This window comes from Meles meles, chromosome 8 (genome assembly GCF_922984935.1).
Source record: "Meles meles chromosome 8, mMelMel3.1 paternal haplotype, whole genome shotgun sequence".
Lineage (NCBI taxonomy): Eukaryota > Metazoa > Chordata > Mammalia > Carnivora > Mustelidae > Meles > Meles meles.
Window position 1 is genome coordinate 19,487,320 of NC_060073.1, and position 22,158 is coordinate 19,509,477.

The 22,158-nt window shown below is 37.8% G+C and overlaps 1 protein-coding gene and 1 pseudogene across 4 annotated transcripts in view; one reads left to right on the forward strand and one right to left on the reverse strand.

Annotated features, from left to right (window-relative positions):
- CKAP5 (cytoskeleton associated protein 5) overlaps positions 1-22,158 on the forward strand; it is a 108,192-nt gene that overhangs the window by 24,030 nt on the left and 62,004 nt on the right. For 2 of the 4 annotated variants that reach the window (XM_046014676.1, XM_046014679.1), the window contains exons 2-6: positions 13,783-13,876; positions 14,576-14,769; positions 16,221-16,427; positions 20,978-21,149; positions 22,014-22,146. In XM_046014676.1, the coding sequence (XP_045870632.1) occupies positions 13,820-13,876; positions 14,576-14,769; positions 16,221-16,427; positions 20,978-21,149; positions 22,014-22,146 (763 nt within the window). In that variant the 5' untranslated portion in view covers positions 13,783-13,819. Of the gene's footprint in view, positions 1-1,289; positions 1,397-1,443; positions 1,657-13,782; positions 13,877-14,575; positions 14,770-16,220; positions 16,428-20,977; positions 21,150-22,013; positions 22,147-22,158 lie in introns of those variants that run through there. The other 2 variants (XM_046014678.1, XM_046014677.1) reach the window with 2 other exon arrangements.
- On the reverse strand, positions 5,081-5,239 carry LOC123950224 (annotated as a pseudogene).

Below are 22,158 nucleotides of genomic sequence, written 5' to 3' on the forward strand. Positions count from 1 at the left end.
AACCCACTGAGCCACCCAGGCGCCCCAGAATCACACTATTTCTAATCTGAATCCATTTCTCTTCCTGGCAGCCTGATCCTAGAATTCTGTAGGATTCTACATTTCACATAGGAGCTTCTGAGACCTTGTAACCTCTGTCTGTTCCCCAGTAAACAGAGCAATCTTCATTCCTGTCCTTCAGAATCAGTATTTCCACTTGAACCCATGTTCAAGTGGATAACAAGGATGTTAAGGCACTTATAAAATGGTCTTTTGCTTCACTAAATGGATTCCCATACTTGTCTGGTAGTAGTTTAAGGCTTTAATAAGATGTATTTATCCATCTAGATTAGGTGGAAGAGTATAGGCTTAGTAAACACTTAAATCTCCTTCCTGATGGTATGAGACACAGAATGCAGTCAAACCTTGTAAACTGAGATTGAGGGGAAATTCCTCTTATGAAAAGAAAATTAAAACTCATTGACAACCAATGGAGAGCTCAGAGACCATTATTTAACTCCCTGAAATAGTAATACAGTTTCTACTACAGTTTTCTCAAGAACTCTTCATATTAAATTGGATGGCTGCACATCACAACTGTATTTGCATGCACAATTAAATTGCATATTAAATGCATATTAAATTGGATGGCTGCACATCACAACTGTATTTGCATGCACAATTTATCTACATACACATGTGAATTTTTAATTCTTTGCCAATTCTTGGCACATTTTGCTCACGAGAATGAGAATGTTTTCCATTTCACTTCCTATTACCTTCTTACTCATTTTCTATCGTTGTCTGGAATTTCTCAGGCTGTAGAGAAGGAAGGCAGTGAAAGGGTGGGGTGAAGCAATGCAGGCAGCCAGAATTCCTTTCTGGCCCTTTTAATTACCATTTGAAGAACGCGCTAACTGCTCAAATTAATGGAATAAGCATTTTACAGGATGGGGGCTACATATTTACTCTGAAGCTTTGCTATTGCCTGCAGCAATTTTTTTCATATTTGGAGGAGGGATTAGGATTGTGATAGTAGGATAGATAGTAGGTCATCTCCTTTGTTTCTGGAGCATTGCCTGTGTTGCCACCAAAGAAGAGGCCCACCCAGCCGGGGTAGATCCTTCCAAGCTGATCCTGGATTTGCCTCATGCTTTGGAAACCTTTTGGGCTGGAAGCAGCACCTTGAGTCCTGCAGACTTAGGGGCGAAGGTGCGGCCCCTTTAAGCCTTCAGTGTGTGCCGGGAGGGGGCCGAGGTGGGGCGGGCACTCCGACAGCGCGGCGAGCTGTGGGCCCCGCCCCCGGAGGAGGCGTTTCCCAGCGGCCCTCCGCACCAATGCCGCCGCGGCCCGCCGGGTATTCCTGCTGATCCTGCTCGGACCGTAGGGCCCCCAGACCTCTCCCTGCTCAGGGAGCGTAAGTGTCAAACTGCGGGCGAGGGCCAAGCATCCTGTGCCCATGCCGGAAGTCCTGGTGGACAGTGCGGGGGACTTTCCTGGCCTATCAGAGGCTTAGGCTGCGAAAGAGCGTAAACAATGACGGCTGCAGTGAGCTAAAGCCTGGGGCATCTGCTCTACTCCTGGGTGATGACAGCAGCCCTAGGATGCTTGTTTGGATATGCAGTGGTTGAGCGGTGTCCACGACCCGACTTTGCCCCTGCCTGGTTTCTACTTGGGGTGAGGAGAGGATTCTTTTACCTGAGTATATAGAACCCCATTGAGCTTGATGGGTGGAGCTGGATCTTGTGTCCTGGGCCTTGGGTCCTTCGCCTGGGATTTGGAGACCTGGGTAGTTTAGGGATGAGTAAGCATTGGATTTTCAGCTACCATGTTACATTTAAGCAGTAACTGGGGAAGTTGACCTAATTCACAGCCCGGTCTAGCTTTCCATCTCCCCAGAGGCCTGTGTTGGTGTGGGTCCCCCTTTCAGAGACATTAACAGTGACTTTTTACTGGGGGGAGTCTAGTTAATGCTCTGTCCTGATGATATGAATAGCAAGCAGGATGTGTAAGAGAGGGCTCAGAGACAGCTTTTTACCCTTCCCCTTCAGAAGGAGTTTGTGAGAGGCCACCATCCCAGGACTAGGACTGCAAACACACCCAAGTTTGCTGAGATAACCTGCTAGAGAATCAGTTCAGATTTCTGGCCGCCTGATAATGCAGAATACTCCAGCAAGAGGTTAATACTTGTCCTTGTTAATGGGAATTACCTGGAGGCAGTGAGGCTTTTTAAATTAAAGGGAAGGGCTTGTCATTTTGTTACTGGTTACTTAGAGATGAGCTTTTGTCTGGCTTGGCCAAGTAATAAAAATCTTAAGTTTTCTGTGACAGTTACATAATTGTTATGCTTCTTTAGTCCATTTGTCCTTTCAATATAAGGTTTGAGTAAAGCTTTTTGGACTTATATGTGTATTGTGTTTTATCCCTGTACTATAGTTATTATTTTTGTTTTGAGTGAATCTGTTATCATACTTCATTGGCCATTCAAAGGGGTTGCTTTTTGAGTGGGCAGAAATTTTCCTCAAACTTCCCTCACACTTATTCTGTGCTTCTGCAGTAGCATTTCCTTAGCCAGAAGTGAGAGTCCAAGAATGGTAATCAGATCCAGATCTCTTGTATTGTGATAGTGAAGAGCTTTTGTAGGTCAAGAGCTTGGGAATTAGCCATAAAATAGTTTCACTGCCACAGCTTCTTCCCAAATAGAAAGCGAAAACAGTCTGTCTAGTAGCTGTGTAATTATTCTTATAGACCGTCAAGTTACAGGAACTTAAAAGGACATTACACTTGGACCCATGAGTGGTGCAGCAGAGTTGTGGACTGAGAAGAAGGAGATACAGATTGTAGGCCCAGCTCTAACATTACTCATGACTTAGTCTTTTTGGTGCCTTACTTTTAGCTGGTTGATGAATAAGATGATGCATAGATATCTTGGGTGTATATGTTAAAATAATATATAATGCATACTTAAGAGGTAATTTGTTATTTAATTGAATACTAACCTAAAAAATCAGTTTGAAATTTATTCTAAGTTCTGCCTTTATGTATGACCTTGGAAACATTTCTTAGCCTCTGGTCTAAAAATAAACAATTACATCTAAACCTTTTTCAGCAGTAGTGTGACTGTATGGTATTTTGAGCTATTTGGAAGTCGTTTTAGATACAGCAGTGGTATAAGATTATAATATTTTTGTAGAACAGATTTATTTTAGCTGGCTTCCTTACCTTTTCCTCTGTTTCAGCCAGGGTAAAGTCTCTTGAGAGTTCTGAATAATTTGAAAGTATAAACATTTGTAGTATGGACTAGATTGAATGAACTATAGTAAGCATCATGTATAGTTCAAATTAATTTTATTAATGCTTCTCTTTGTTGGCGATTTTCTTCACTCTTGAAGCATCAAACCTTGCTGTGTAATGACAGCTCGGTTTCCCATGTCTGTATTTATAAAATCCAGAATCCTATGTCTAATCCTATGCCATATTTCTTAATATGGCATAGGATTATGCCATACTTAAAGATCGTATTTCTCAAGTCTAAAACCAAACTCATCATATTCCTTACCTCTTCTCTACTCCTCAAAAATAAACAATCCAGAACTACTACTGATATTTTTATGTCATTAGCACTGCTGTTCTCCTAGTCACCTAGACTGGAGTCTCCTGCTAGACTCTTCCTACTCCCACATCCTTACTTGCTAAGGCTTACTGATTCTACCTCTTTAATTAACTTCCTTCAGTACCCTCTGCCCATCCTATCCATTCCTAAGACCCCCATGGCTCCTATTTATCTTTGTCCTAAAGTACTGCAATAATCTCCTATCAAGATTCTATTTTTCCTCTCCCTTTCAATCCATTCTACATAGATTTATCTTTCTGACATAGATAGGATCGTGTCATTGCCTTGCTTCAGTCATCAGCATCTTCTGCTGTTTAGCTTAATATTCACGATTCTACATGATCTGACCCTAGTCTATCTCTTGTCTTAGACTTAGATTATAGTAAATGGAGCCATTTATTGTTCTCTGAACATGCTCTGTACTTTCCTATCTCCAAGACTTTGCCTTTCTTTTTTCCTCAGCCTAGAATATCTCCTACTTTGGTGTCTTTGTCTGTTTTTTTTTAAATCTCACCTGTCATTCATCACTGAGTTCAGATGCCATCCTTTCCGTAAGATTTTCACTGACCATCCCTCACGTGCTAGTGGTTAATCTATTTTGAACTCCGTAATCCTGATTTATCCCTTGCTTAAGGCACTTTCTGCACATAATGTATTTTGTATTATGATTATTTGTTAAGACTTCTTATTTGTACTTCTGTGAACTTAGGTGCATCGTGGTTTGCCCATAGGGAAATTCAATGAATGTGAATGCTTAAGCTAAGAGTGGAATAGACTAATTCCTCATTATTAGACCTTGTTATTAGAAAGGACTACTAACCTGTGCAGCCAGCCTGCACATGTAAAATGATCAGTAGCTTGAACAAATCATTCTTATCTTTCTTATGTCCTAAGGACTTTCGTTTGTAAACTTTGGGGTTTTTTTTAAAGCTTTTTTTTTTTTTTTTTGAGATTTTTATTTATTTATTTGAGTGAGAGAGAGAGAGCACAAACAGGGGGAACTACAGAGGGAGAGGGAGAAGCAGGCTTCCTGCTGAGCAGGGAGCCTGATGCAGAGCTTGATCCCAGGACCTTGGGATCTTAACCCGAGCCAAAGGCAGACGGCTAACTGACTGAGCCACCCAGGCACCTCTAAAAAGCAGTTTTTATGAAATATAATTTATATACCACTCAACCATTTAAAGTGTATAATTCAATGGCTTATCTAGATTTGTGCAATCATTACCACAGTCAATTTTAAAACATTTTCATTACCCCGAAAAGAAATCCCATACTCCTTAGCCTTTACCCTTTTAATTTCCCCAAACACTTCAGTCCTAGGCAAACACTGATCTACTTTCTGTCTCTAAAGACTTGCCCATTCTGGACATTTCATATAAAAGGAATCATATAATCATGTAGTTCTTTGTGACTAGTTTCTTCTGGGTATAATGTTTTCAAGGATCATCCATGTTATAGCATTTATCAGTACTTCATTTCTTGTGTGTGTGTGTGTCTATGTGTGTGTGTGTGTAGTAAAATACATACAACATAAAATTTACCATCTTAACCCTTTTTAAGTGTGTAGGTGACTGTTGTCAAATACATTTACTAAACTGTTAAGAACAGGTACTACACTTGATCTTAGCCTAAAGGCTGAGAAGGGATTCAGATACATTCATTATGTTATGGAAACATAACCATCATCCATCATCATAATTTTTTTCATTTTGGAAAACTGAAGCTTTATACTCTGTTCCTCGATCCATGCATTCACTGGCAACAACCATTCTCCTTTATATCTCTGATTTTGACTGCCACATATAAGTGGAATCATACGGTATTTGTCTCTCTGTGGCTGGCTTATCACATTAGCATTGGCCTCAGGGCTCATCGAGGTTGTAGCATATGTCAGAATTTATTTTTTTAAGGCTAAATAATATTCTCTTTTATGTGCATTCCACTTTTTAGTTATTTTGAATAATGTTGCTATGAAATGAACATGGGTATACAAATATGTCTTTGAGACCCTGCTTTCAGTTCTTTGGAGCATATACCCAGAAGTGGAATTGCTGGGTCACGTAGTAATTCTATTTTTTATTTTTTGAGAAACTGTCATACTGTTTTCCACAGCAACTGTACCATTTTACATTCCTTTTTTTTTTTTTTTTTTTTTAAGTTTTATTTATTTATTTGAGAGAATGAGTGATTGAGAGCTAGGACAAACAGCAGGGGGAAGAGCAGAGGGAGAAGGAGAAGCCAGGCTCCCTGCTAAGCAGGGAGCCCATGTTGTCCTGGTCCCAGAACTCTGGGATCATGACCTGAGCCAAAGGCAGATGCTTAGCCAACTGAGCCCCCCCTCCCATTTTATATTCTTAACAGCAGGTACAAGGGTTTCAGTTTCCCCATATCCTTGTCAACACTTGTTTTGTTTTATTTTGATAATAGCCATCCTAATAGGTGTGAGGTGGTCTCTTAGAGTTTAGATATACATTTCCATAATGATTAATAATTATGAGCATCTTCTAATGTGCTTATTATAAGGCCATTTATAGATCTTCTTTGACGAAGTGTCTAGCTAGTCAAGTCCTTTGCCCATTTTTTTTTTTAAGATTTTATTTATTTATTTGACAGAGAACACAAGTAGGCAGAGAGGCAGACAGAGAGAGAGGGGGAAGCAGGTTCCACTGAGCAGAGAGCCCGATGAGGGGCTCGATTCCAGGACCCTGAGATCATGACCTGGGCCAAAGGCAGAGGATTTAACCCACTGAGCCACCCAGGCGTCCCCTTTGCCCATTTTTTTTTTAAATTTATTTATTTTTTTCAGCGTAACAGTATTCATTGTTTTTGCACAACATCCTTTGCCCATTTTTTAATTGGGTTGTTCGTTGTTGAGTTTTAAGAGTTGGTTTTTTTTTTTTTTAGAGTGAGCTCAATTCCATGACCCCAAGATCCTGAGCTGAAATCAAGAATCGGGCACTAAACCAACTGAGTAACCCAGGCACCCCTTAGGAGTTCTTTATAGTACTTCATTTCTGTTTATTAGGAATAATATTTCATAATGTGGTATGGTCTTACCATATTTTTCTTATCTGTTCATCAGTAGATGGACATTTGGGTGGTTCCCATTCTTTAGCTATTGTGAATGTTAGTTTGGTTTCAATTTGCTGGGTGTATTGAAAACAGTACTGCATTCCTCTAAAGAAAACATTCCACATTTAAGTTACCTGACTTTTCATGAAATTATTATGTTTTATTCAATATGTATTCCATTTAAACTGATTCTGACGCTCCTCTTTATTACTTCCTGTATATATTCTGAATGTTCCCAAGGCCTTTACTTTCCTTTGTGATAATGGGTAGTTAAAATTTGCAGATAGAGACAAAGTTCAACTTTCAAACAACTAATGACTTTAATGATCCCTTCTCCAAGTGTTCTAGAATTATAGTCAGAAATTTAGAATTTATATGAATTATAGCCATCATAGTCCACTATTCTTTTGTTTTTATTAATCTCAAGGAAAGATTTTCTTTTTTTTTTAAAGATTTTATTTATTTATCTGACAGATACAGATCACAAGTAGGCAGAGAGGCAGGCAGAGAGAGAGAGAGAGAGGAGGAAGCAGGCTCCCTGCTGAGCAGAGAGCCTGATGTGGAGCTTGATCCAGGACCCTGAGACCATGACCCAAGCCTGTCCTTTTGGAGGCAAATAAACTTGTTTTTCATATTATGCCCATTTATTCTATTTTTTTCTCTTTTTCTTTTTTTAAAGATTTTATTTATTTGGCAGAGAGAGAGAGAGAGAACAAGCAGGGTGAGAGGGTGAGGGAAAAGCGGGCCAATTAGAGGCTGGATCCCAGGATCCTGAGATCATGACCTGAGCCAAAGGCAGACGTTTAACCAACTGAGCCACCCAGACGCCACTCTATATTTTCTTTCTTTTTTTGTTCTCCTTCTATTTTAAGTGAATTAGGTAATCACGAAGATAAATCTTATTATTTATAAAGTTTTAATAGTTTTCACTATAGATAACATAGAAACCCTATATAGGTAATTTGTAAGAATTTCACCAAACTTAGGATTCAAGAAATCTCTCCTAGACACTGAAGCTTTATTTCCTTATATGTAAAAAGAGGATAATTATAGGGGCGCCTGGGTGGCTCAGTCGTTGAACGTCTGCCTTCGGCTCGGGTCATGATCCCAAGGTCTTGGGATCGAATCCCACATTGATCTCCCTGCTTAGCGGGGAACCTGCTTCTTCCTCTCCCTCTGCCTCTCTCCCTGCTTCTGTTCCCTCTCTGACTGTCTCTCTGTCAAATAAATAAATAAAATCTTTAAAAAAAAAAAAAGAAGAGGATAATTATATTTGCTTTATCCCATGTTGTTTTTTGTGGGGTTTTGAGCATTGTGAGAATAGAGGTTAATAAGACAGAAAACGCCCTTGCTCAAGGGGATCTTACAGTTTAGTAAGAACAAGCTGCATAACTAAGAATAATATAGAAATGAAAGAAAACTCAGGGAGGTAATGAAACAGTGTGCTTGCACTTACATTGTGAAATACATAGAAGCAGTTAAATGTCTTCACTAGAATCTCAAATAAAAAAATTATAAATACTTGTAAAATATAAAGTGCTATTGAGATATATGATTGGTATGAGCTGTTTTAAGTAGGGACTTTGAGACTATTGTAAATAGTGCCCTAAAGTCTGTGATGGAGCAGCAGATGCATGGTCTTGCCCCCAAATGTTAATTAGACCAAGAAAGATTTAAAAGAAAAAGCAAAAGCCCTAGTTTCAGTTCTTTATTTGGTCAATGTATACATAAAAGTAAAGAAGGTAAAGTGACTATAATAAAATTATAAAATGTCTGTATATTATGTGGGGGTGCCTGGGTGGCTCAGTTGGTTATGTGTCCTTGGGTCTTGGTCTCATGGTCATGAGTTTGAGCCCCGTTTTGGGCTCCACGCCTAGCTTTTAAAAAAAGGCCTATACACTATGTGTAATGTATTTTATTTTCTTTCTTTTTCTTAGATTTTATTTATAATTATTTGAGAGAGAGATCAGAAGCAGGTGGGAATGGTAGAGGGAGAAGCAGACTCCCCCTGAGCAGGGAGCCTGACTTGGGACTTGATCCCAGGACCCTGAGATCATGACCTGAGCTGAAGGCGAAGCTTAACAGACTGAGCCACCGTTCTACATTCACTCCGTAAAACCATTCTTTACACTCCTTATATCTCTAAAATTCATCTGTTTTCCTCTATCTGCATTGCTACTATCCTTAGGTTCCAAGCCCCCATCATCTTTCATTTAGACCACTGTATTCTAACTGATTTCCTTCCGTTGTTACTGCCTTCCAAACCATTCTTTATATTGCTTTTTACATGTATAACATACAGTTTTCAAAAATGCAAGTTTGATAGCATATGTAGTATTTCCTATTTATAGTCCTTCAAAGTTTCATTTTACACTTGGGGTAAAGTCCGACTTCTGTAACACTGCTCACAGGTCTGTCCAGGGTTTGATCTTGACTACTTTGCAGCCTGACTTTACACACCCTTGCTTTCTGTGTTGCATTTTATACTTTAACATTGCTGAACCTTTTCAGTTCCTCAAACCACTATAATTAAAGGACTTAGAATAGGTGCTATGGCAGTTTCTAAACTCTTACCTTCATTTCTGTACTTGTCTCCCACATGTTTGTGAGCCAGCACAAGCTTTTGGACCACGTTTTGAGTAGCTTTGAACTATAGTACACACATGGATGAATTTTACAAATGAAATACTGAATGAAAAAAGGAAGTTATGGAAGAAAACACAGATAATATTTTTCTAAAGCTCACAAATAAACACAGTTAATTTTGTTGTTTAGGGATGGTGACTGTGACTGTGGCATAGAACTAAATGAACTTCAGGGCAGTACTTTGGGGTAGGAAAGAAATGTACAGGTGCAGTAATATTGGTAATAGTGTTCTAATTTTTCGACTGCCGGATGTTAGGTCATTGGGTCAATTTTATTGTAATGCTTAATAACTTATATTGTGTATATTTTCTTGCATATATAAAAAACTAAATTCTAAAGTTAAAATTAAAACAATTATGGGAGGGGCGCCTGGGTGGCTCAGTGGGTTAAAGCCTCTGCCTTCGGCTCAGGTCATGATCCCAGGATTCTGGGATCGAGCCCCGCATCAGGCTCTCTGCTCGGCAGGGAGCCTGCTTCCTCCTCTCTCTCTCTCTCTGCCTGCCTCTCTGCCTACTTGTAATTTCTGTCTTTCAAATAAATAAATAAAATCTTAAAAAAAAAACAATTATGGCAGAAATTTAGTGGATAAGTTTCTTTTTTTTTCTTAGTATATCAGTCCTAGAAGAAGACAAACACAGAGCAAGAGTCCCCAGTGCCACATTTATAAACAAACATTGTATTCATTATTTCAGCGGCTGGGGAAGTTTTGGTATGAAGCAAGCCTTTCCTTTGATTAGAAAGAAGCAAAGCCTTAAATACCAATTTTTAAAAATTCAGGCAATAAAGTACTAGAAGCCATTTCAGAAAGTATAACATAATGGCATTTAAATTTTATATGAGGCAGTTAGGCTGGATAACCTTTTACTTCATGTTTATAAAAGTGACCAACAAGGAAAAAAGAAGAAATATTGCAGTGAACTTAAAGAATACTGACAGTCGAATATTGACAGTTCACATTCTCCTGGTTGGAAAATGTTTTGAAGACTTTCATCAAGTGTTTGTCTTTAAAAAACAAAAACAAAAACAAAACCAGATAAGAGATACTGTCTTTGCAGCTCAAACTTATGCCAAGAAAGTAACTTTGGAGGTTTTCAACCCAGGCTGCACATTAGAATCACCTGAAAACTTAAAAAAAAAAAAAGGAGGAAAAAAAAATCTATTGAGATGAAATTTACATAACGTAAAATTAACTCTTTTAAAGTGAACAATTCAGTTGCATTTTGTACAGTCACAGTGTTGTGCCAGCACCTCCTCTATCTAGTTTCAAAACACTTCCATCATAGCACGGTGGAACTCCTTACCCATTAAGCAGTTACTTCTTATTTCCCAGTCTTTCCAACTACCGGCAACCCCTGCATTCTATCTCCGAGGATTGATCTGTTCTGGACATTTCATATAAATGGAATCCTACAACACGGGACTTTTTTGTGTTTGGGTTCTTTCACTTAACATGTTTATGAAGTTCAACTGTGTGGTAGCCTGTACCAGTACTTCATTCCCTTTTATGGCTGAATAATAGTCCATTGTAATTACATGTCAGAATTTATTCATCCATTGATGGAAATTTGGGCTATTTATTGCTTCAAGTGAATAGTGCCACTATGAATATGCATGTGCATGTACTTGTTGGAGTACCTGTTTTCAGTTTTGGGGTTGCAGAGCCATATGATAATTCCATGTTTAACTTTTTAAGGAGCCAACAAATTGATTTACATGATGGACATGCTATTTTCCATTTGCTTGGGGAATCCAAAAATACACAGATCTAATAATGTTTATTGTATTTTACAGACATATTAGTGTACAGTTACTTGAAATTTTTAAAAAGATGGATCATGGGGTGCCTGGCTGTCTCAGTTGGTTGAGCATCTGCCTTCGGCTCAGGTCATGATCCCAGGGTCCTGGAATTGAGCCCCACATTGGGCTCGCTGCTCCACAAGAACCTGCTTTTCCCTCTGCCTGCAGCTCCCCTTGCTTGTGTTCTCTGTCAAATAAATAAATAAAATCTTAAAAAAAAAAAAAAAGAAGATGGATCGTTCACTAAAGAGTTTGAGAAGCACTGCATAGTTCATTCATTTAAATTGCCGTATAATATTGCACTCAGTATACCACTATTCATTCATTTCTGATGAATTTGTAAAGTGCTTTAAGCTTCTGGCTTTTATGAAAAACATTGCTGTGAATATCTAGTATAAGATCTTCTGAAAGAAGGTGGTATCAATTCCTAGGGTAGATACCTAGGAATGAAGTAGAGTATGTACATCTCCAACTTGGGTAATGCTTTATACTTTATAAGCTGTTGTACTATTTAATAATATTATTAATACTATTAGTAGTAGTACTATTATTACTGTTTACTACTTTATAAACTGCTGTCCTATTTTATTTTCCACTGTTGCTGCAGAATCTCTATTAAGGTTTGATTCATTCTCTAAAACACACAGCTGTTGTTCTCAGGGTTCCAGGAGTTTTGGAGAGAAGTCTTAATGAAAATTCCACTTACTCTAATAAATGTAATTCTTCGACTATACAGTTTTCACTGGGATATTCCCTGCATTTTGATGGGAGGGAACAGGATATAAAGAAAGAGGCATAGACTGAATCATAATGTGATTCCAGTTTTGTATTTCAGACAAGTTGCATAAATTTTATGAGCCTAGTGTGTAAAGTAGAGAGAATATCTTTCTTTGATGTAGTTGCTGTTAGTACAAAGTCAATCATCAAGTTTAAAAAGTACACAGCACCCAATTCATAGTAGACACCATCAAAATACATATTCATTAAACAGATATTTATTGAAGGTTGATTTTATGTCGCATTGGGACTGGAAATAGAGAGATGAGCAAGATCCCTTCTATGTTATATATAATACTGAAAAATAGGAAGCAATCTAAATGTCCAGTGTTAAGATTGGTAATTTGGGTATATTTATAAAATGGAGTACTATGTAACCTTTAAACATTGTGTTCTCAAACATGGGAGAATGTTTGTGGCTATGTAAGAAAAAGATTACAAGAGGATTATCCCTGTCTCTTTCATATAATTTATACGCTGCATGTTCATTGAAAAACCTCCAGGGGCACCTGGGTGACACAGTTGGTTAAGCCCTTGAACTCTTGGTTTGGGCTCAGATCATGACCTCAGATCATTGACTTACCCCGCCAAGTAAATAAATAAATATTTAAAGAAAAGACTCTGGAAGGATTCATACACTTCAGTGTTCATCATTGTTAATAATTGGTGGTAAAATTGTTTTAATACTGTACTTCCTTACGTATTTTGTTTAACTTCCAGATTTTCTGCAGTTGACATACATTACTTTCATAATCAGAAAAGAAAAGTGTTATCTAAATGAATAGCATAAAATTGTTAAAGGAATGTTGACTATAAACCTAACTAAAAAATGATATAAAGTTTATAAAGGAATCGTTCATTTAGGGGCTTAATTTTTTTATTTATGTAATTATACTGTCTAGAGTCATTTTTTTTAAATATTTTATTTATTTATTTTTTTAAAGATTTTATTTATTTATTTGACAGAGAGAGATCACAAGTAGGCAGAGAGGCAAGCAGAGAGAGTGAGAGGGAAGCAGGCTCCCTGCCGAGCAGAGAGCCCGATGCGGGACTCGATCCCAGGACCCTGAGATCATGACCTGAGCCGAAGGCAGTGGCCTAAACCACTGAGCCACCCAGGCGCCCCTCTAGAGTTAGGTAGAGAGCTGGAAAACACTGAGATTTTTACGTATTTATTATTTTCTAAAGGAATTTTAGGTTAATGTATGTAATACTTTCTTTGAAACTCTTTTCTTGCCCTGTTAAAGGCCAGGAAGCTCAGCTCTTTTATCCTGGCTTTGGTATATACCGAGGAAGTTCCCATTTGGGAAAATACATAAGTGTCTTGTCTTTTTTTGTTTTTTTAGGTTTTATTTATTTAAGTAATCTCTACACCCAGTGTAGGGCTTGAATTCACAGCCCTGAGATTAAGAGTCACATGCTCTACGGACTAAGCCAGACAAGGCACCCCTCATTTAGATTTTTTTTTTTTAATGTTCATTCCATGGGTGTTTTTTTGTCCTCTCTCTCTCTCTTTTTTTTAGATTTTATTTATTTATTTGACAGACAGAGATCACAAGTAGACAGAGAGGCAGGCAGAGAGAGAGGGGGTATCAGGCTCCCTGCTGAGCAGAGAGCCCGATGTGGGGCTCCATCCCAGAACCCTGGGATCATGACCTGAGCTGAAGGCAGAGGCTTTAACCCACTGAGCAACCCAGGCGCCCCATAGATTTCTTTTGTTAACTTTTTTCTTTCACTTTTTAAATGTTTGATTAATGGAATTAAATGGGCATTTGACCAAAGAAAGAGCTTTTTTACTCTTACTGGTATATGCATGCTAAAATAATAATCTCAGAAATTTTGTCTTACAAGACTGCTTGATTGTAAACTTAACTAGGTACCGATTTCTCTCTGACCAGGAATTACTCTTAATTCTGAGGAGAAACTGGAAGCACAATGGGAGATGACAGTGAGTGGATGAAATTGCCGGTTGATCAGAAATGTGAACACAAGGTAAGACTTGCCTGGAATTCAGATTTCAGTGTCATTAGCTTGTTTTTTCAGCAGTTGACCCTCTGTGGTACAGTATAGAACTGTCTAATGATTACATGATACTGCTGAGAAACAACATGCCTTGGAGACAGTTGCAGTAGGATAATTTCTCACTTTTTTTTAAGATTTTCTTTGAGAGAGAAAGAGCTCACATGCTCAAGTGAGTGGGGTGTGGGGTAGAATCTCAAGCAGATTACACGCTGATCACAGAGCCTGACACGGGACTCCATCTCACAAGGCTGAGATCATGACCTGAGCTGAAATCAGGAGTTGGGATGGTCGCTTAACTGCCTGAGTAACCTAGGTGCCCTTGATATCTCATTTTTAAATCGTTACATCTTTAATTGTAATTTACGTATTACAAAAAAGGAAGAACTAATACTTGGATACAAAGTGAGATACGTTTATAGTGACCTGTTAGGAATTCTAGATGGCCTTGAAAGAATATCGCAAATAAAAAAAAAAGTTTATAAACTAACCAAAAAAAGTTTATAAACTAATTTTTGAAAACACTGAATTTCTTAACCTTTTTTTGTTTCTAATCATGGGGTCCTTTATTCAAATTAATTGGTAGAGGGCAGTCATCCCACCCCACCCCCAATTAATAGTAGATAATAATATCATTAAATTGTCTTTTGTTTCAAAATTCTTTTGTTTTAGCTCTGGAAAGCAAGGTTAAGTGGGTATGAAGAGGCCCTGAAGATCTTCCAGAAAATAAAGGATGAAAAGAGCCCAGAATGGTCCAAATTTTTAGGACTGATCAAAAAATTTGTGACTGATTCCAATGCAGTGGTTCAGTTGAAAGGATTAGAAGCTGCACTTGTTTATGTTGAAAATGCCCACGTAGCAGGAAAGTAAGTTGTTTCTTTCCAACTATTCTGGTAAAACCCTTGTCTGGTGCTGCATCAATTAATTTATGTATATTTGTGGATCGTTGTCCTTAGTTATTAGCACTTTTAGAAGATATTAATTTTCTTACTTTCATAGCTCCTTGGTACTTGTTTTTCATTTGGTTCTTATCTGCTCTCAGAAATCTAAATGGTACATGAGATCTCTAAAGAACAAATTAGAATTGAAATCTTGAAAACCATACCTTAAGGTTTGATGAACAAGATTCCTTTTGAGCCTTCCATATGGGAATGACTTTAAACCAGAGGGAAAAATCTCTACTAAGTTTTAGAGGAAACTTCAGGGTGTTAGCAAAGGAATTAACAGAATTTCAGTGGAAAGCATTTGGGTAGTACAAAAATCTCTTTCTACAAGGCTTCCCAGCAAGGTAATCTGAGAAACATGTCATTCTCTCTGTGGTGATTAGGCATTTTTACCTCTTAGGAGAGGTGTTGCTAACTAAACAGCCTCTCTGACTCCTGGCCAGTTGGACTTGAGCTGCAAATGATCCAGGTTTCTAATGACCCACTCTCCCATACCTCAGAAACCTGGTTTTCTAATGCTAGTCTTAATGTCATTGAAAGGAGCCTTCTATAAAAAGGGGGTGGGGGCTCAACTTAATTGCATGAGAAATACATACTTGACTTACTTCAAAGATTAAACCAATAAAGACAATCATTAACCTGACAGTTTTGTTACCAGTATTACTGAGTTTCCCTTGCCATTAGTGAGAATGTTGCTTTTTTTAAAATTGCATTTTTCTTCTGATACCAGAAACTTTTTTGATGAATACATGTAGCCCCAGCCCACTCAGTTCTTCTGAGTTCCAATGGTGCAGTTTTTATTTAATTTAGAAGAAACTCAAAGTAATAAAGTTATTGTAAAATCTTGCCAAGGAATCAGGAGCAGCCCTTTGTTATTAAAGGTACATATCCATCCTCTCTGTGAAGAAATTCTCTTATTCTAAGAAATGTTTAAAATGACCTTTTAAAAATTTTTCAAAAAATCAAGAACTCTGTAATCCTATTTTTTTGAAAAACATATCTGTATGTATATCTATCTGCTTTTGCATGTAGAGTGATAAATCTGGAAGGATGGGTACCAAATAGTTGAAAGTAGTTTTCTCAGGATAATGGAATGTCAAAGGATTTTTGCTTTCTTATTTGAATTTTCTACATTTATAAAGAGAAAATAAGGTTCTGTGTCATTGCCTGGTGTGACATGTCTTAAACTTCCATGGTTTGTGTAGGTTTGCCTTTCATGTTCTTGAACATAAATGAAAAAAATTAGACACTCATTTACTTTATTTCTAAGCATTTAAAAAAGTATTTGTCACCCCTGCCATGACCTTTTCTAGTTCTTTCTACTAAACTGTGTTTTTGAGTGTGGTGGTGATTGTTTGTACTCTGTATTACAGAACCACAGGTGAAGTTGTGTCGGGTGTTGTAAGTAAAGTGTTCAACCAACCCAAAGCCAAAGCCAAGGAGCTAGGCATTGAGATTTGTCTAATGTACATAGAGATTGAGAAAGGCGAGGCTGTGCAAGAGGAGCTCCTAAAAGGCCTGGACAACAAGAACCCCAAGATAGTAGTGGCCTGCATAGAGACACTGAGGAAAGCCTTAAGGTAAGACTTGTTGCTTTAGTTCTCTGCCTCTCAAACTCAACTGAGTTTGAGTTCCTGGCTTAAACAGAAATGAAAACTGCTGGACTTGACTTGGCGTGCCACACCAACCAGGAAAATTGACCTGGGAAAGCTAAAGTCATTCCTCAAGTCTGGTGATTTCTATTCAGTAATCTTAGCCTTCAAGTGGTGTTGCATAGTTATTTTATCTAAATCCCCTTCTGATGAAGATGAGCAGGGGAGATTTCTGACCTCTTTTCAAATTAGGAATTGGCCTTTTCATGGAAAAACACTCCTCAGGATATTTAAAGCAGTTCTCTTGTTATCCTCAAGCATATGTACGAACTTTGAAATATTGGCTAAAGATTATTTATTTGCTAAAGCAGACCTTTGTTTTGATGCCTTTTTGTTTTGTTTTGATGCCTTTTTATTAAAGTAGAAGTAAATTCCCTATGCCTTTAAATAGAACCACAGCAATAGCAAATAGAAAATAATTTTTACTCTTATGCAATAAGTTATTTTCAATGCAAAAATTTCTTGTTGTTTGGCAGTGAAGTTTTTCATGAATGAAATCTCTTTCAGGAACAAGTGGCTGTAATTTGCTATGGAACTCTGACTTAGACAAACCACTGTTTTGTTCCGATTTGGCAGTCCTTCTAATCTGATATCCTGTCCCCATTACTATCCACATGAGAAACTTTAGAAAGCAGCTCTAGTGAAATCCTAAATGTGTGACCTATGAGAGTGAAGACCATCCCAACTCAGCTCTCTTGCAATTTTGTGTATGACCTACTTCTTGGAAAAAATGCTTCCTTTGGTGTTTATCTTATGTAGAAATACCAAAATTCCTAAACTTTGTTAAATGATCTTGAATTTATAAGTTTTAAACTTTTACATTATCTTTCTCTTGGTTCATAAATTTCTTTTATAAAATTTGACTTTCACTTAGATTTTTGTGTAATAAGTATTTCCTCATTTCAAGTCTAGTACAGTATAGTGGGAGTGGTTTTATGAGTAGTAAATAGTGTGTTCAATCTGTCATCTTAGAAATTTACTGAATTGACTTGGTTATCAAGACTATGCTTATCTCAGGGTGCCTGGCTGGCTCAGTTGGTGGAGCATATGACTCTTGATCTTGGGGGTTTGAGTTCAAGCCCCATGTTGGGTGTAGCGATTACTTAAAAATAAAATCTAAAAAAATTTTTAAAGACTGTGCTTATCTTCATAGATATTTTCTGTCCTTAGTAATGGATCTCTTAATAAAAATATGTATTATGCTATAATCAGTCTGTAAAGATTTTATTTATTTATTTATTTATTTTATTATTACTATTTTTTTTAAAACCTCTGGTTCTAGGAATCTCCTGCTATTCCTGATTTTTTTTTTTTTAAAGATTTTATTTATTTACTTGACAGACAGAGATCGCAAGTAGGCAGAGAGGCAGGCAGAGAGAGAAGAGGAAGCAGGCTCCCCGCGGAGCCAGAGAGCCCGATGTGGGGTTCGATCCCAGGACCCTGGGATCATGACCTGAGCCGAAGGCAGAGGTTTTAACCCACTGAGCCACCCAGGTGCCCCAAGATTTTATTTTTATTTGAGAGAGAGAGCATGAGCAGGGGTGGGGTAGAGGGAGAAGGAGAAGCAGACTCCCCACTGAGCAGGGAGCTCAACATGGGGCTTAGTCCCAGGACCCTGAGATCATGATCTGAGCCAAAAGGCAGAGGCAGATGCTTAACTGACTGAGCCACCTAGGAACCCCTATAATCTGCCTTTAAACTAGAAGATTTTTTTTTTTTAAGATTTTATTTATTTATTTGACAGAGAGAGATCACAAGTTGGCAGAGAGGCAGGTAGAGAGAAGGGGGAAAGCTAGCTGGCTCTCTGCCGAGCAGAGAGCCCGATGCAGGGCTCGATCCCAGGACCCTGAGGTCATGACCTGAGCCGAAGAGAGAGGGTTAACCCACTGAGCCACCCAGGTGCCCCAAAACTAGAAGTTTCTAATTCAGAATGCTCTAAACTCTGATTATTTTACCTCTAAGCTGACTGGGAAAATAAGTATAGAAAAAAGGCAAGTTATGTCTATCTTCTTCTGTCTTCCTTCAGATGTTGTAGTTTAGTTCCATCTCTGTTTGATTCTTTATTTGTCCTCAGGCATCTCAGAATCTATCATAGAATTAGATAGCTCTCTGGGACCTTCAAGAACCTTGAGGCCAGGGACGCCTGGGTGGCTCAGTCCGTTAGGCGTCTGCCTTCGGCTCAGGTCATGATCCCAGGGTCCTGGGATCAAGCCCTGCATCAGGCTCCCTGCTTAGTGGGAGGCCTGCTTCTCCCTCTCCCACTCCCCCTGCTTGTATTCCCTCTCTCACTGTGTCTCTGTCAAATAAATAAAATCTTAAAAAGAAAAGAACCTTGAGGCCAAACTGTTCAATCCTAGATTCCAGAGCTTCCTCAGAGTACTCAAACTGCTTGTGTTTATGAGAGCTTCAGGAAATCATAAATGTTCTGTGGCCCCTAAAGCAGGCTTCTAGAACCCATAGGTGGTTTTCTTTACTTTTTTTTTTTTTTTTGGTAAGATTTTATTTATTTGAGAGAGACCGAGAAAGAGAGAGAGAAAATGAGCTAGCACAAGCAGAGGGGGAGGGGCAGAGAGAGAGGGAGAAGCAGACTCTTCTGAGCAGGGAGCCGTACTTGGGCCTCGTGATCCCAGGACCCCAAGATCATGACCTGAGCCAAAGGCAGACTCTTAACCACCTAGGCGCTCCCATGGGTCGTTTTCTATAGTAATATATTTAGTAACCAGATTAAGTTTTGTTTAGTTATCTGTTTCCCATGTGGACCTCTTCTGTAGGTTTATCTTCCATCTCTCACTAGGCCAGGATAGTGAAACAAAAAAATCTGATGAAACAAATCTGATAATTTAAAATTTTAAAGGAAGACTCCAAGATCCCTGATGTTAGGTTCTTCAGGCACAGTGTTGTGTGTCCTGTTTCATAACCCTAAGTTCTTATTTTTCCTTTAGTATTAAAGGTCAACTGAGCCAAATTAAAATGTTCTTTTCTATTAAAGGGGATTTTAAAGGAAATCTTGGAGATCATCTTGTTTATTTTCATGTTATGATATCTATATTAAACTATATAACCACATTTGTTTTTAAATATCATTTCTGAAGGAGAATATTTTCTGTCTCCTCTAGCCTTTTGGAGTATGTCAGTAGTTATTACTAAAATTTTTTGTTGCATTTGTGTACAGGAGATAAATTTATACACATTAAATAAATAAATAATAATGTAATAGATAAATAAGTTGACCCTTGAACACCACAGAGGTTGGGGTACTAACCCCCATGCAGTCAAAAATCTGTGTATAAATTTTGACTTCCCCAAAACCTAACTACTAATAGCCTACTGTTGACTGGAAGCCTTAGAGAGAAGAACCTTAACAATCAATTAACATATTCTGTATGTTATCTGTAGTATATACTGTATTCTTGTAATAAAGTAAGCTAGAGAGAAGAAAATGTTATTATAACATAAGGAGGAGAAAATACATTTACAGTACTGTACTGTAAAATGCCTGTGTCTGAATGGACCCACACAGTTTGAACCTCTAATGTTCAAGGGCCAACTGTATGTGAGTTCTGCTACAGAATGGTATTGTTTCATAACCAAATCCCTCTTGCTCCCGAATTTGTTATGCAGAAATGTTAACAGTGACTCAGAAAGCTAAATTTGGCCAGTTAGGAACTTAAAAATATAAAATGTAACAAATATATAAGGTTAAATGTACTACCTCTTTAAAAGAAGTCAGAATGCAACTGTTTTCCCTATGAAAAACTGAAGCAAAGAGAGATATAGGTTGCCTGGAGTTATAGGTGATCAGCTTCAAAGTCAAGAGTGAAACACATGCTGCCAGGATTAGTGATCTGTCAAGTTGAATGAACCACCTTAATTGTAAGAACTATTAAAAATTTACTGCAAGGGGCAACTGGGTGGCTCAGTCGTTAAGCATCTGCCCTTGGCTCAGGTCATGATACCAGCATCCTGAGATTGAGCCCCGCATTGGGCTTCGTAGAAAGCCTGCTTCTCCCTCTCCCATTACCCCTACTGTGTTCCCTCTGTATCTTTCTCTGTGCCAAAGAAACGAATAAAATCTTTACAAACAAAACAAAAAAACTTACTACAATTAAATTTTACTCATCTAAATATTTAGATTTCAGTCATCTAAATAAACTTATGTTTTTTATCTTCTATATGTATATACATGTATATTTAAGATGTTACACAGGTTTGGTCCTTTATAGATTTGAATTATCCCTAATCTGATTACCTAGGTTAGTTTTAAGATTTTTATATTCTGGACCCTAGGCATTAAATAACACTCTTAGAAGAGGGATATCTAAACATAGATGTTAGGAATTCCCTTTTTTCCCCCTGCCTTAAAAAAGCTCAACTATTACTATATAATAAGTACAGAACGATGTTTGAGTGAATGAAAGCTAACATTGCCCAAATATATTGCATGCTGACGAGTCCCCCCCCCCATGTTTTATTTCTAGTGAATTTGGTTCCAAAATCATCTTGCTTAAGCCAATTATCAAAGTGTTGCCAAAACTCTTTGAGTCTCGAGAAAAAGCTGTTCGAGATGAAGCAAAACTAATTGCTGTGGAGATTTACAGATGGATTCGGGATGCTCTGAGACCCCCATTACAAAATATAAACTCTGTCCAGGTGAGGCACAAAGTTTTTTGGTTGTCTTTGCATAAGACTAATATGATGGTGTTTCCTTCCTGTTGTTGATATTCTGTCCTTACAAATAACTATTTTTTGTTCTTAATTTTGAAATCAGTTTTTTTTTTCTGAGCATAGCTGTCTCTGATTTTATTTTGTCCTCTCAAGTTAAATACCATGCATTCAGTGATTCCTGCATGTCAGTGTTGAGTCTGTAGCAATTTAAAAGATCCCTTTATAATGCTGTTGGGTGGCAGGACTTAATATCTGTTTGGACAACATGCATTTTACCTGTTTTTTTTTTAATTATAATTGGCTTTAGAGACATTATCTGATATAAATATATCTGAAGTCATGAACTAATTAGTGTCCTAAAAAGTGCATTTTATTTTTTTTCTAACTGCTTAGACATACATCTTCAGTAGTAAGTATGTCAGTTTGATTTATGTTACCAATGTATAATTTTAAAAATTTAAATTCAGTTAATTAACATATAATATATTATTTGTTTCAGGGATACAGGTCTATGATTCATCAGTCTTATATAATACCCAGTGCTCGTTACAACACATACCCTCCCCAGTGTCCATAACCCCAGTTACCCTACCCTTCCACCCCCCTCCCCTCCAGCAACCTTCAGATTGTTTCCTAAGATTGAGAGTCTCTTATGGTTTGTCTTCCTCTCTGGTTTCTTGTTTCATTTTTTCCAAATGTATACACTTTAAATGTGTCCTTCCTTTTTGGCCTGTTAGAACCACATAAATAAGAAATTAGGTTCTGATGTTAGTAAATATAAATGTTAAGTATGTTCTCTAACGGTGAGGCTGTAGGTATGTTTTAAAAAATATTTTATGATATTTGTAGTTGAAAGAACTAGAAGAAGAATGGGTCAAATTGCCAACAGGTACTCCTAAACCAAGTCGATTCCTGCGTTCCCAGCAAGAACTAGAAGCTAAATTGGAACAGCAACAGTCAGCTGGTGGCGATGCTGAGGGAGGTAAGCCAGTTT